Source organism: Propithecus coquereli, unplaced genomic scaffold, assembly GCF_000956105.1.
Source record: "Propithecus coquereli isolate 6110/MARCELLA unplaced genomic scaffold, Pcoq_1.0 Scaffold206, whole genome shotgun sequence".
Classification (NCBI taxonomy): domain Eukaryota; kingdom Metazoa; phylum Chordata; class Mammalia; order Primates; family Indriidae; genus Propithecus; species Propithecus coquereli.
In genome coordinates, this window is record NW_012145634.1 from 741046 (window position 1) to 756392 (window position 15347).

At 52.9% G+C, this 15347-nt stretch overlaps 1 protein-coding gene across 1 annotated transcript in view; it reads left to right on the plus strand.

Annotated features, from left to right (window-relative positions):
- Nucleotides 1–1088: 1088 nt before the first annotated feature.
- The window catches only part of SLC2A11 (solute carrier family 2 (facilitated glucose transporter), member 11), a 14867-nt gene continuing 608 nt past the window's right edge, over nt 1089–15347 (plus strand). Inside the window, 8 exon segments of the mRNA XM_012644135.1 lie at nt 1089–1130; nt 3859–3957; nt 5049–5209; nt 10909–11033; nt 12693–12699; nt 13127–13146; nt 13149–13248; nt 13803–13951. Of these exon segments, the coding sequence (XP_012499589.1) occupies nt 1089–1130; nt 3859–3957; nt 5049–5209; nt 10909–11033; nt 12693–12699; nt 13127–13146; nt 13149–13248; nt 13803–13951 (703 nt within the window).

Below are 15347 nucleotides of genomic sequence, written 5' to 3' on the forward strand. Positions count from 1 at the left end.
CGGTTTAGGATTACAAAGTCTATGATGTAATTCATCTCACTAACAGATTAAAGGAGAACACCCAATACCATAATCTTAATAGACGCTGGAAGAGCATGCAATAAAATACCCATTCGTGGTAACTGCTACTGTATTACTCGTTGTGCTACTCCTTTAAATGCACGGTGTTTCAGAAATTAAAGCTCACTAATTAAAGCTCAGAAATTAAAGCTCAGAAATTAAAGCCCCCAGCAGCAAAGGTCAAACAAAAACAAAGCACGAGCAATGGAGACACCGCAGTACCTATTCTGGTGTCACAGTTTTTGCTCAGATGACTTCCTAAGGTCACTTACAGCTCTTGTGTTTCTGTGACCACAAATAGTCTCTTTGGCAAGACTGGTTTCAGTTGGCCTTTGTCCAACTCCTGGATTCCCTGCAGGGTCCAAGAAGCCCTGAGGAATCAAAGGTAAATTCGGTCCAGTGAACTCTGGTTCCTCACCTCCCAGCGCGCCCCGACCACGGGCGGGACCGGTCTCTCCCGCAAGGAGCCCCCCTGGCGGTAACCCGAGACCGGTTCCCCTCTCTGCATTCTATCAAGTTACTCAGTCTGCCCGGACGGACTGATGTGAGCGCTCCAGAGACTGGTGGGTCGGCCTTTCGGTCCCTCCTAATTCTGTCCCTTCTCTCGGGGAAGGATGAGGACGCCTGATCCGAGGGGTGTGTGCGGCGGGGTGGGGGGGGGGGGGGGGGGGATGGTGTTGGCCTGATGTGGCTGGTGGGGCTGTTGTCTGTGCAGAATCCCGGCTCGGCCCTCGGAGAGCGCCCGGAGCTGGGGCGCCAGGTGGGGGAAAAGGATGCCGGGCAGAGGGGGACGCACAGACGGAAGTCCGGCAGCGAGCCAGGCAAGGACCCCCAGAGATTCGTCCAGAGGCGACAGAGAGGCAGGAGGACCCGGAAGCATGGTGAACAGCGTCGCCTTCTGGGACCTGGACTGCAGGGGCTTGGCCGTGATCACCTCGGACCGGAGCTCCCTCCTGGTCTGCAGAGATGAGCCCCGGCTGAGTAAGCAGTGAGTAGCTTTTCAGACTTAGAGCTGCGGAAAGAGCGGGATGGAGGATGAGCAGGAGCCGCCCTTACGGCTGCGGACCCAGGTGAACCCCTCGTAGTGGCGGCCCCCTTAACAACCTGTGGGCCTGCGCATGCATCTCAGGCGCCCTCGCCGGCCTTCTAGCAGCTCTGAGGGCCACTGCGCCTGCGCTTGAGTCGGGTCGGCTCGCCCAGGCCGCAGGTAAGCGCCGAGCGCGCCCTGTCAGACCTTCCCTCAAGAACACTGCGCTTGCGTGCCTGCTCCGGCGTCGGCAGAGCTGGGCTGGCCAAACGCGCGCAGCGCATGCGCCGGCTACTCACCTGCCCGCACCCTCCCACCCCCACCCCCCGACTCTTTGCCCTTCCCTCCGCGCGCATGCGCCCCGCCCGTGCGTGCCGCTGGCCGCCGGGCTTTGCCTGCGACGGACGCAGCTCGCAGGCTCCTCTTCCTTCGAATGCCCGATGCCCTCCCGTGGTCGGAAAGGTCTGCATTCCGAAGCCCTCCCAGGCCGGGCGTTTCAGATGAGGGGTCGCAGACCCTGGTGAACTGCCAGGCGCAGCTGCCCGGGAGGCTTAAGGGAAGCGTCAGACGGACGGAAGTGCCGAAGTGCCGTGCTAGTGCGTTCGGGGGTTGGGCCCAGACGGGCAGGGACAGCGCTCGCGCCCGGGGTGGCCTGTGCGCCAGCGCAAGGTGGCCGGACCCGGGACATCCCAGCCTAGCATCGCCCAGAGATGCCTGCGTCGTCCTGGCGTCCTCCTGCGGTCGCACACGCCCGAGCGCTGCAGCCTGGCCGCTCGCCCCCTCCTGTGACCGTTTCCCACCTCTGTGCTCCTCCGCGCTCCCTCTGGGCTCTGACCTGGCGCCCTGCCTCACCGCCCTACTTAAGATCACATCACCCTGTTCAGACACTACCTGTCCCCCGTCCCTGCTTTAAGTCTCCATAGCACCAGCTGACACACTCTATATTTTGCTTCCCCCACTGGAAGGAAAGCTCCGTGAGGTCACAGATTTTGTCTTTGGTTCACTGCTGTATCCTCAGTACCTAGAAGAGTAGGGTTATTGACTGCGGTGGGGAGGCAGTAGATATTTGCTCACCGAATCAATAATCACCATCATAGCTAATGTTTCGTGCTTGCCATGGCCAGACACGGTAACAAGGCAATCTCCATGCTCTTGAATTAAACAACTTCCTGTGGTCCTGGAGACCTGTCAGCATCCCCTGCCACATGGGCTCAGTTGTCATCAAGCACTGTCGCTGCTTCCTTCAGGTCTGTTGTCTTAGGGGGGGCTTTCATTCTCATGCAGTCCCCTTGGAGCTGCAGCATGGCCCCAGTGGGACCAGACTCTAGGGTTCTCACCGAGCTTCCTCCTATGACTTCCAGCTTAGGAGAAAGTTACTGAGGCCTTACAGGAACCATGGGCAGCCAGGGCCCTTGTCACTGCCCTGTCTTGAGGCCTGTGGCAAGGTCGTCAGCAGGACCCTGCCCTCCAGAACCACTTCCTCTGCTCCCCCCCTCCCCCAAGCACAATGTCTCACCCAGTGGTGAATGGACATCTGTCTCCTCCCAGCTGTACCTGCCCCCAGCACACCTCCTGGCCCGGACGGACTCTCAGAATTTGACTGATGAGTCAATAAATAGTCCCAGGTTCTGGAAGTTCCTCAGAAAACTTTTAGCCAAACATCCTTCTCTTATGAAACTTGTATTTAAGTACTCAAAAATAACAACAAATTTGACTTGCAGGACTTTAAATCTGCAGGACAATTTGCCAGTATGACTTTGGGGGACGAGATCAATGATTTGATTTTTGTAAAGTCAACTACTTTGTGAATGCGTAGGAGACTCTGAGGGAAGCACTTCATTGTTGTGCCTTTGCACAAGTGGAGAACTTGTGGTATCTATTGAATTTTCAAAAAATGTCATTTTGTATTTAAAAATCATAAAAGGAAAATTATAATTTTGGGAATCCCTAAAATAACACCAACTAAATGGGATGGGGCGTCGGGGTACCGAGTCCTCACGGCTGGGTGCCTTGAGGAATTCTCCCTCCACTGTAGGGTGTTGCACTAGGATGAAAAGCTGTCCTTTATGGCACCAAGTGCGTGTGGCTCGCATATGCTCAGCCTGGAGGCAGGCATCGTTACCTCCAGGTCCAGGTGAGGAGGTGACTTAGGACAAGGGTGTGGGGCAGAGCTGGGACCAGGCACCTCCACCACCTGCACCGCCTCTCTGCTGCTCTCTGTGCCCCCAAGTCCCTGCACCTGCAGGTCCACATGGCCCCTTCTCTTAGACTCACTGTGGAACACACTGGTGGGAGGCAAAAGAAGGAAGCTCGGCCCAGATTCCTGGAGCCCGGCCACTCTGCTGGAGAATATTTCCCCAGGCTGAGTCATTGGGGTTTAGGGGCTCCTGTCCTGCTGGAGGCAGAGCTTCCCTCTACTGGGGCCCTAGCTCAGGGACTGTCCTCCCCAAACACAGCAAATATACCTGGGAGCAGCCCAGCAAGGAGGGCCAGGAACTGCTCCCCTTCTCAGGAAAGTGCTGCTGAGGGGTGCATGGAGTGAGGGTGGAGTGGGGGCCTGGACTCAGGGCAGAAGGCTTGGGTTCCTCCACTACCTGCCAGCCGTGTGACCCAGGTAACTCCTCCCCTCCGTGCCTCAGTTTCCTCATCTGCAAAGTGAGGATATCACTGCCTGGTTCAAGTAAATTATAATGCCGTGATTGGCAGGTGTGGCCCCAGGAGGGAGGTGGAGGTTGTTATTGGTCACTCTGTGTCCTCTTCTCTCTCCTCAGGTTCAGGGCAGGGTCCTTCTCTTGACCAACTGTGCAGCTGGCATTGGTAGGACTTTGCAGTTTGGCTACAACCTCTCAATCATCAATGCCCCAACCTTGGTATGTATCCTCCATGCCCACTGTCACTGTCTGAGTGGGTGCGGGGTAGAGGCTGACAGCTGCTTGCTGTGGGAGCTTCCATCCACTTGGTGGCACTCTCTCCCACGAGTTCCCCTCCACTGGGATGTCCCACAGGCTCCTGCAGGTTCACACTGAGCTCTGCGTCCTCCTCCAAACCTGCATGTCCTCCTGAGTCCCTAATCTCAGCAGATGACTCCACCTCCCGCCTAGTGATGAGGGGTCAGCCTTGACTCTATCTTTCCCTCTCAGACACTAAGTCCTTCCTGACTAGCCCTAGAATCCAGCCACTTCTCCCAGGACTCTGCCACAGCCCAGCTCTGGTCCAGCCTCCTCACTGGCCTCCCTGCCTTCAGGCACTCCCATTCCTGATTCCTTCAAGTTGTCAAGCCACTCCCTTGCCCAGAAACATACTGTGGCTCCCCAGTGCCTACAGGAATAAGGACAGGCTCAATCACCTGAAGTTTAAGCTCTCCTGGAATGAGAACCTCACCCCTGTCTCTCACCTTCCCCCAACCTGATAGCAAAGCAAGGGGGGTAATTAAGAAAGTTAATAATCTTTATGACCATCAGCTATGTGACTCCTGAGTAGCAATTATAGGAAAGCAAAAGGGACAATGGCTGGTTATATATATTTTAACTATGCCTATACCTTTGCAGGGTTCAGGCCCCTACCACAGTTCCCACCTTATGGCCCTTTATTAATTTTATAAAGGGTGGTTTCACTACCCCAAAGGGGCAAGTGGAAGGAAAGAGCACTGTGACATGGGCGCCCTGGAGAGGAAGGTCGCAGCCAGCCTGAGGGGACCTCACAGGGAGGAAGTGGGGAACAAACACTCCACCCTCCCTCTCCTCTGATGTCCTGCTGGTCTTCACCCTTGATTGGGTCCAGCAGAAAGCTGGTCAGCCAGGGAGCCCCCTGGTGTAGGCTGTAGAGGTGGCTTCCTGGGGCAAAAGGAGGGTAGGAAGGGGTGCCTGTTCTGCAGAGGCCTGGAGCCCTGTGGGGAGAAGGCCTGTCTTGTCTAGCACCCCCGTCCCATCCGCAGGAGGCTGACTGGCATCTCTGTCCACAGCACATTCAGGAATTCACCAACGAGACGTGGCGGGCACGTACTGGCAGGCCACTGCCCGACCACCTGGTTCTGCTTGTGTGGTTCCTCATCGTGTCTCTCTACCCCTTGGGGGGCCTCTTTGGAGCTTTGCTTGCAGGATCTTTGGCCATCACATTGGGAAGGTAAGTGCATCCTGTGTACTCCTGAATGCCATTTAACGAAGGGCACCCAGGCTGCAGGCTGAGGAACTGGGAGAAGGAAGATGCCCGGCAGGCGTTGGGCACAGATCAGCTCCTCACTGCCTCTTATTCTGCCTGAGATTTCACCTGGGAGTCATATTTCCAAGGAGATTTGAGAGGGGAAAGAGACTGTGCTATGAGGGAGGGTTTCTGTTAATCCAGGTCTGCCAACAAGCGTTACTTGACCTTAAATGAGTATTTTCTCCCTGGGCCTTGCTTTCCTCCTGTGTGTCTGATGTGGTTCTTCAGTTGCAAACAACAAAAACTGATTGTGGCTACTATCATCAAAAATTATGATAACTGGAAGGATATTGGGGCAGCTCAGGAATGAAAGGAAGTGCTTAAAATGCAGGCCTTGCAAAGGGAAACCAAGAAACCAAGGCGGTGCTGAGGGTCTTGACAGCCAGAGCTTTGGACCGTCCTTCCAGGGAATATCCCTTCAGCACAATCAGCTCCAGCCACGTTCTTTCTCCAACATCTTCATTCAAGGTTGTCTTAGTTCGTTTTGTGTTGTTATAAAGGAATATCTGGGACTGGGTACTTTGTAAAGAAAAAAGGTTTATTGGCTCATGATTCTGATAGTTAGAAATTTCGAGATTGGGCAACTGTGTCTGAGGGCCTCGGGCTGCTTCCACTCATGGCGGAAGGTGAAGGGAAGCCAGTGTGTGTAGACATCACATGGTAAGAGAGGATGTGAGCGGGGGAGGAGGTGCCAGGCCCTCTCGGGAACTAATAGAGTGAGATTCACTCACCCCTGAGGAGGACATTCATCTATTCGCGAGGGATCTGCCTCCGTGACCCAAACACCTCCCATTAGGTCCCACCACCCAACTTTGGGGATCAAATTGCAACATGGAGTTTGGAGGGGACAAACCTCCAAACCAAAGCAAATATCCAGAATTCAGAATAACAAGTTGTTATTGGTCTACCTTGGGTCACATGACTACACCTGTGATGTGGGAAAGAGACCATGCTGGGCAGAAAAACAAACGGCTACCACAGTCCACCCCTTAGCTCACCACCAGCACGTGTAGACACCTTCCTTCCGTATGTTCAGCTCCATAAGTGCCCTCACTTAATGTTAGTCAACCATCTCATACACACCAGCATCAGTGTTCACCCCTCCCCCAGTGGGATCGCTCAGGGCGCTGTGACGCAGGTATCCTTCCTGAGCACAGGGTTTCACGTGATCGCTGTTCCTCTGCCAGCCTGCAGTTAGCCTCTCTTGATATTCTGCACTTAACAGTCAGCTCACCTGCCTTCATGACACCCTATGAGGGGGAGAACAAAGAAAGAGGAAAGAAGGAAAAAATTAAGTAAGGAAAAAGAAAGTAGTAGGTGAGTTTATTTTAAAGCATATAATACAGAAAGCCTGGAAATATAAGTAAAGGTTCTATCCCTATTTTTACAACTAACCACAAGGCCGTTCCTTATTACATGACTTCGATTACCCAGTTTTTCACTCTTGTCTTGGGCCAGCACTTCAACTGGATGAGGCTCTTTTCCCATCATGGTGATTCAAATCTTCATTCATTCTTTTTTTTTTTGATACAGAGTCTAACTTTGTTGCCCTGGCTAGAGTGAGTGCCATGGCATCAGCCTAGCTCACAGCAACCTCAGACTCCTGGGCTCAAGCAATCCTACTGCCTCAGCCTCCCAAGTAGCTGGGACTACAGGCACGCGCCACCATGCCCGGCTAATTTTTTCTATATATTTTTAGCTGTCCAATTAATTTCTTTCTATTTTTGGTAGAGACGGGGTCTCGCTCTTGCTCAGGCTGGTCTCGAACTCCTGAGCTCAAACAATCCGCCCCCCTCGGCCTCCCAGAGTGCTAGGATTACAGGCGTGAGCCACCGCGCCCAGCCAAAAATCTTCATTCTTGAGTGGCTTGGTGGTGCTGGTGGTGTGGGGTCCTCAGTGGGTTGTTGCACTCTCTGCTCATCTGTTTCTGGGTGGTGGCGCCATGGTGCAGTAATAGGCTCCCTGGGAACCAGCCCTTCTTCTTTTGCTGCCCTCACTCCCTGGGTTGGATGCAAGATTGCATGGGCAGGAGGTTTGTGTATTGTGTCTCTGTTAGGATGTCTTCAAATGCAAAGAACAAAACCCAGGACTCAGTTGGCTAACACAATAGGAGATCCTTTAATTCACACAACAGAGAACCTACAGGTGGGTGACTTCAGGACTCCATCAATACTCCAGATCTGCCCCTCTGGGATTCCCTTAGCTGAAACCTCCACTGTGGGTCATCTTTGTCCTCGGAGCTGTAGTTGGAAAGCTACAGCAGTGCCTCGCCCAGAGGGGACAACACCCAGCACAAGGACAATTTCTTCCTGGCCAATACTTCGTATCAGAAAGAAAGAAAAAAAAAACTTTCAAAGACGTCGTTGTCGTCGTGTCTCATTGCCAGTGCTGAGTCAGTAGCCACCTTAGTCCGTTTCTGCTGCCACAACAAAACGACTGAAGCTGGGCAATTTATAAAAAACAGAAATTTCTGTTCTCACAGTTCTGGAGGCTGGGAAGTCCAAGACCAAAGCAACGGCAGATTTGGTGTAGGATGAGGGCTGCTCTTTCTGCTCCTGAGATGGAGCCTTGTCCCTGTGTGCTCACGTGGCGGAAGGTGAAAGGGCGAAAGGCCTTGGCTGGCTCCTCTGGCCCTTTTGTGAGCATGAGTCCCAGCAGCGACGGTGGCCCTCGAGGCCTCGCCACCTCCTGGAGGCTCCACTTCTTACGACTGTTGCTTTGGGGCTTAAGTTTCAACATGAATCTTGGAGGGGACACAAACATCCAAACCATAGAGCCACTATAGAGACCAGGACCACCAAGCCTGGGTTAGGCCATCGGGGTTCACACCTGAAACATGTGAAGTAGAGGCACGGCCCCAAACAAAAGGAGCCACTCCTGCACGTAAGAAGGGGGCGGTCGCTGCTGCCCGAATACGCAGTGTTTGCTGGCGTAGCTGGCACAAGCAGGAAGTGGAGGGACTGAAAATTTGAGTCCGATGCCCGTTCTGCTTGTGTGAAACTGCTAGCCAGTCCCCAGTGCGGAATCGGTGCAGTTCTTCTTCTGCTCAGTAGCTGACCGGAGTCCTGAAATTTGTTGCCATTACTGGGTGCTCAGGGTTGGTAGTATAGGGTAGCAGGTCATTAGTCAGCTTGGTGACAGGAAGCTTGCGTTGCGGACCCCGTGTGTGTTTTACGTCCTTGCTACCCTCCTGTTTATGAGCCAGTCAAGCCAGCACTGGGCTGGGCTGGTCACGAAGGCAGTTGCATGCCATCCACAGAGAGGGCCACCCCGCCGTGCCCGTCTGGTTATGAAAGGCCTCTTTGCGTGGTGGGGCCCCTGGCAAGCAGAAAAACATGAACATGTATTTCTTGGGCTGGAAACCAGTCTTCTAATTCTGCTTTGTCTAAGACTTTGTGCAACCAAACCCTTTGAAAAAGGGATAAAATTCCACACTCAAAATCCTTCTGTAGGAAGGGTCCAACTCCTTCAGTATCTTTTAGAGCCAAGCTGATGTGGAAAGGTATTCATTGGATACTTTGGGGCCCACGTGGGGCAAGTTGGCATCTACCACTTCTATTCAGCGGTGGGATGCCATGAGGCACACTCAACCTTAGCAGAAGAGTGTCACAGCACCCAGTTAACGATGGGTACATGGCTACCTGGAGTCCAACAGTCTGGCATTTATGCCCCACTAGGGCCTAGTGACAAGGCCAGAAGCTATTGTCATTAAGAAGTAATGTGCTGACCGGGCGCAGTGGCTCACGCCTGTAATCCTAGCACTCTGGGAGGCCGAGGGGGGCGGATCGTTTGAGCTCAGGAGTTCGAGACCAACTTGAGCAAAAGCGAGACCCCGTCTCTACCAAAAATAGAAAGAAATTAATTGGACAGCTAAAAATATATAGAAAAAAAAATTAGCCGGGCATGGTGGCACATGCCTGTAGTCCCAGCTACTTGGGAGGCTGAGGCAGTAGGATCGCCTGAGCCCAGAAGTTTGAGGTTGCTGTGAGCTAGGCTGACACCAGGGGCTTCGAACCCGGCAAAGAGGTTGAGGACTCGTCCCAAAAAAAAAAAAAAAAAAAGAAGTAATGTGCTGAAATAGAGAAGCTTTACTCAAAAACCTTAGGTTTTGCATTGTGATTCTTTTTTTAGGGTATATTAACTGCCACGGACACTTTGAGCACCACAGGACTTCTAGGGCTGAAGGGTTGAATGGCAGAGCTCTTTGAACTTGGCCTGGACCCACTAGAGAGGGCCCCTCTTGCTTAGCGCCACTCAAAGCTGCCAGGTTTTCAACTCACCTGACAAACGTGTCAGATCATGACACCCGATGTGGTATATACTGCCTCCAAAACGGAAAGACGCTCTCTGAGATTTGTCCCTCCTTCTTAGAGGAAGGCAACCAAGGTGCAGCAATGTGTCATGCACTTTGGAGGAACTGTGCTGACGTATCTGAGTCCACTGGACCTCGGGGCTGCATTGTTGTGACAGTCTTTGATCTTCCACTCTGTCCCCCTCGTACGGGTGCCCTGCTGAGACATCTAGTGCACTCGCTGCTTCCTCTTCTCCGGGTCCTTCCGGCAGGAACTCATCCGAGTAGTGGGCCAGCGGGACACCCTGGGGGATGCACAGGTCCGCGTGGAATGGACTGTGGCCCACAGTGGAGAGCCGCGAGACACACAGGGCAGGTCAGTAAAGGTGTGTTACCGCCCCTGCCAGTGAAAGCTTAGTGTTTCTGTCATTGTCTGTGTACTGAAATGGAGCAAAATGCATTTACCAGATCAGAATACTTATTAATTATTATTCATGGAATTTACTAATCCCACCGAGAAAACCCATATATTATAGCAGTTATAATTATTAGTTACAATTGGAATTACCACCAGATCAAGTTGTTGTACTCCATTGTCAATTTTCATTCCCTGGACACAGGGCTCCCGAGCTTTGGCCCATGTCCTGTCACGGGCGAGCTGCTGGCTCTGAGCAGAACACTAGCCTCTTCTGGTCCTCACTTTCCCAGCCAGCACTGTGAGCTCCCCTGGGGGATCTATGTGGCAGCACGTCTGAGCTCAATAGCAGGAGCCAAAGCTAGTGCTTCACCATGGTGGGACAGGTGACATTTCCAACGTCCTTTTCTTGGTTTGGTGTCTGTCCTGTTGAGCAAGGCACCAGCCATCCTGGGGTTTCTGACAAGTGACTCTGTAATGCATGGAGGACAATGCAAGGGAACTGTATTTGACTTTCCATGAATTTCTTCCTTCCCTTATAAAAGTCTCTGTTCTTGCTCCCTAGGGTTTTACTGAGTCTGAGAAATGATATATTAGTCTCATCATTTCACACAGTTTGGGGAGAACAGTGCTTACTCTGAAGGGGAAAAGCCATAAAACATAAATTCCGTTATTTGAAGCCATGGTACAGCAGACAGGAGAGTAATTTGGGGGTGCATTGTGGGCGAGGAGAGTGGTGATCACGGCGTACCCCAGGGAGCCTGGGCAAGTGGCGGCCATTTCCATCCTGGTGACGCGTGTGGTCACACACACATCTGTGTGTCTGATCAAGGCCGGATGGAGTTGCAAAGAGGGGTCCCCAGGGATTGTCCCTCCAGACTGAACTGGGTCCTCTCTTGTGTCCCTCTCCCGCAGGAAGAAGTCCCTTTTGGTGAATAACACCTTTGTGGTGGCCGCAGCGGTCCTGTTTAGCTTCAGCCGAAAAACCGGCTCCTTCGAGATGCTCATGCTGGGATGGCTGCTCGTGGGCAGCAGTGCAGGTGGGGCTGGGGCACCTCGGCCTGCCTCTCTACTCCTACCCATCCGTTAACCCCCTTTATTTCTTCCCTCCCTTCGTCTATTTCCTTTATTCGTTGATTTATTTCCTATTTATACCCACCTTTTTTTGCAAAACGATGAAATATGGTTTATCTTGAAAGGCTCATATAACTAGGCATTTAAAGTAGATATAGAAAAATGAAAAAGTCATTCAGGGGAACAAACATTTCCAAACTTACACTGACAGAGGTCCCCGGTTTGAGCAACACTCTAAGCCATGAGTTTCCTTGCAGCCAAGGTGTAAAGGGATATAGGATGAGTTCTCTGATCTTCCCTATAGAAACAGAGTAGCCTGTTAGGGATGCCTCAGTTTCTGGGGCTTATCACATAAGGGAGTGGAATTTTGAGGACATCTACCTGGGCTTTTGGGGGCTCCAATCAACAAGTCACCTCTTGACCTTACGCTCTTTATGCAGCCAGGTGTTGCTGGTCATATTAGTTACCTATACCTGTGAAACACAGTACCCCAAAATTTAGTCGCGTAAAACAACCAACACTTACAATCTCCCATCATCTGTGGGTCAGGAACTGAGGAATGCCTTAGCTGAGTGCTTCCGGCATGGGGGGTCTCTCCTGAGGCTGTGTTCAGCTGTCGGCCAGGCTGCAGTCATCTGAAGGTGTGGCTAGGGCTGGAGGATCTGTGTGCCTGATGACTCCCTCCTGCCGTTGGCGGGAGGTTTCAGCTGCTTACCCTGTGGGTCCCTCCGTAGGGCCGCTTGAGGGTTCTGAAGACATGGCAACTGGCTTCCTCCAGAGTGAGTGATCTGACAGGGGAAGACAGACAGAGACAGAGACACAGACAGAGACAGAGACAATGTGTCGCGGCCTGGATTGCAGAACGGGGGATGGACACAGAAAGAAACACACAGACACACACAAGGACATACGAGACTGCAGTACCCAATTTGTACCAGTCGCTTTATTTATATACTTTTTCTATGTCCGGCAGCTACTTCCTGGTACGTGACTACCTTGGGCACCTTGAGGAAAACACATTTTCATTCCTTCCAGACGACTGCTCAATGGAAGCAGATGGTTGCATCTTAACTTCTTTATCTCATTACCGTATGCAGGACAATGAGTCGCCTTGGCTTGTTTGCAAGACCCCAGGCACTTGGTTATCTGTCATAAAGCCGTCCATCATGAGGAATAGTTCTGTTTGTCCAACAGGCCATGTCCGGACCTATTGTCCTCTGGCCCCAAGGAGAGCACACCCAGTTTCGCTGACTCTGGGCTTAAGCTAATTTTTGCCCAGGGACGATCCCTACACAGTGAGTGCAGGGAAGGAGTTCTAATTCCAGAACTCATACACCATCAGTTTTGCCACATTCTGTTCATGAAAAGGGAGTCCCTAAGAACAGCCCACACTCCAGGGAAAGGAGCCCGGTCAGACTCTGCCTTCACGCGTGAGTGCCCAGCAAACAAGGAATGTCTGTGGGAGAGCAGGGGCACCTCTGGGACTCCTCAGCAGTCAATGCAGCTGCCCCCCTCCCAGGTCCCTCTGCCCACCGTGTAGGAAGAGGGCAGGGCCTTGATGGGAGGTGTTTCCTGGTCCCAGGTCAGAGAGGGGGATGTAGCCGCGGTCCCTGCAGCATTCCCAGGTGTATCGTGCCTGGAGACTGTGGTGTCCTAGCCTTTGCCGTTTGTCACCATCTGGGGAGGGCAGGGGGCGCTCTCCAGCTGTTTCCCCACTGGCTGTGTCGGTGCCAGGGGCTTCTGGGGGGAGCCGGGGTGAGGTGAGAACCTACGGCAGTGGTCAGTGGCAGCACTGGCATGGGCTCTGCCACAGCTGGGCAGCATCCAGGCTGCAGTCCTGCCCTCCACCGCCCACCCCCACAGGGCCCCCCCAGAGCCCTTCACACACAGGTCCCAGGGATGGGACCCAGGAAGATTCCATGGACATGTGGGGTGGAACCTGACCAGGATGGAAGCTGATGTGAGAAAGATGACATCTCTCTCAGAAGTCCCGAGGGCTGGGGCTGGGGTCCTGCCTGGTGGCTGACGTGACCCTGCTGTGCACATGTCTGGGTGTGAGCATAAGTGTCCAGCCCATGTACCTGGGGAGAGTGCCCCCAAGGAGCTCCGAGGAGCCGTGGCCATGACCTCAGCCATCTTCACAGCTCTGGGGATTGTGATGGGACAGGTGGTTGGACTCAGGTGAGTGCCCCTTGCCCACATGCACTGGGCGGTTTCGGAGATGCCCGTGGAAACCTTCCTGTCCCTGAATCTCTCCCCGACCACCGAGTGGGTTAAGGCATCACTGTGCACGAAGGCATCAAGTCCCTGCCCACGTCCCTCCGGCCAACACACGAAGCGGGCATCGGGCAACACCCTCCAGTGTGAGTCACCTTTTTCCATCCTCTCCAGGTCGGGGAGCAAAGGCCAGGTCTCTACAGAGGAGAAGGCAAAGATTTGGGATTTTAAAGGGGAGTGTGTCCTGGTCACCCCAGAAGAAAGAGGAGATGGCAGAGCCTAGACCCCTGGGCAGAGGGGTTGCTAGGGATGAGATGGGACAGTGGCCCTGCCCTCTCTTGGTCCCTACCTGGCGGGGGAGGGTCTTGATGTCCAGGCCCAGAGCTGGATAGGAAGAGGCACGGGGTGGTGCAGACCCTCTGCAGGCTGGTGGGCTGGGGGCGGGGAGAGGGCTGGGGGAGAGGCGGGCAGGGCTCTGGCAAGGAGCATCAGGCCTGGCCTCTCCTCTGCCTCTCCAGGGAGCTCCTGGGTGGCCCTCAGGCCTGGCCCCTGCTGCTGGCCAGCTGCCTGGTGCCTGGGGCAGTCCAGCTTGCCTCCCTGCCTCTGCTCCCTGAGAGCCCACGCTACCTCCTCATTGACCATGGGGACACCGAGGCCTGCCGGGCAGGTGAGTCCCCGCCCTTAAGTCCCCAGACCACCCTTGACCAAGGGGTCTCAAGGTCAAGGGATGGAGAAACTGAGGGCTGGGGGCATGAACTCAGGGATGGGTGAAGACCAGGGCCCGTGAATGTGTTCTCAGTTTGCCATCACAGTCACAGTTACTGTTTATGTCTCACCCTGTGCAAAATATGTTCAATCCCAGCCCAGGCCCCCCGGCGTTCATCCAATCATGGCATCAGGCTCGAAGCCCCAGATTTTAAGATCACATGAAGTCTGTATGTGCCTTTTCTTGATCCAGAGCCCTAGGATCTTTATATTTTTATTTTTTTATTTCAAAAAAATTGAGGTTCCACCGAGATACGAGCTCAGATCGCCACATTCAGAGTGCAGAATGCTCACCAGAGCCCTAGGATCTAAACAGACAAGTCTTCCCCTCCCGCATGCAGCATACAGTGGTGAAAAGTGAGACAAGGTCACCAGAATTCATACGCATTTCAAAAACGAGGAGGCAAGGAAGGCACAGAGCATCACTGATCCATAAAATCCTAAAGTGCCCCTGGGGAAATACGCCAGGTCCCCGCCTGGGGGTGGAGAACGTACGTTGTCAAGCTATGGCTCTGCCCCCTCGGAGGGGCTCCCCAGGCCCTGGGTCTCCTGGTTCTCGCTTCCGCCCTGTGAGATGGCTTTTCTCTTCTGCCACCTTTCTTGATACCCTCTGAAGAGGGCATTGCAAGGTGTGCTGCTTTTGGTGGTTGAGCCAATTTCTCAGCCTGCTTCCTTGCTATAGAAAGTTGAGGCACAGAAGTCTTTATATTTCAAACTGTTCTAGCCTCTTTTCGTCCCAAACTGGCAGAGCTTTTGCCAATACAACTTTCTCAAAAACCATGTGAGTTTTCTATGTATTTGATTTATTTATGTGCCAATGAGACACATCCACAATTCTTTTTGAGACAGGCTCCTCTCCCAATCACTGGTACTTAAGCCAGTACGGCCTTACGCTCCCTTTTCCAGCTATGAGCGTTTATGAGGCTCTGCTTTAAGCCACACCCTTGATTTGACCTTTATTCTGAGTCTTTGGCTTCCTGGCCGTGCTGTGGATTTGATTTTTGCTCTCAGGCTGTAATGTAACTTGAGCCTCCTTTGCTAGCTGGAGAGGCTAGACATGAGAGAAAGTTTTTTGTTTTTAACCCAGAAATTTCTGGAATATATTAAATTTAATTAAATTTTGTTCCCTCCGAATTCCACTTGCAAACTGGCCAGTTCTTTTTTGAGCTCATGACTCACAGTAAGTATAGAATACTCAGCTAAAAGCAACCAGTTTATGCTTTCTTTTTTTTTTTTTTTTTTTTTGAGACAGAGTGTCACTCTGTTGAGCCTCCTTTGCTAGCTGGAGAGGCTAGACA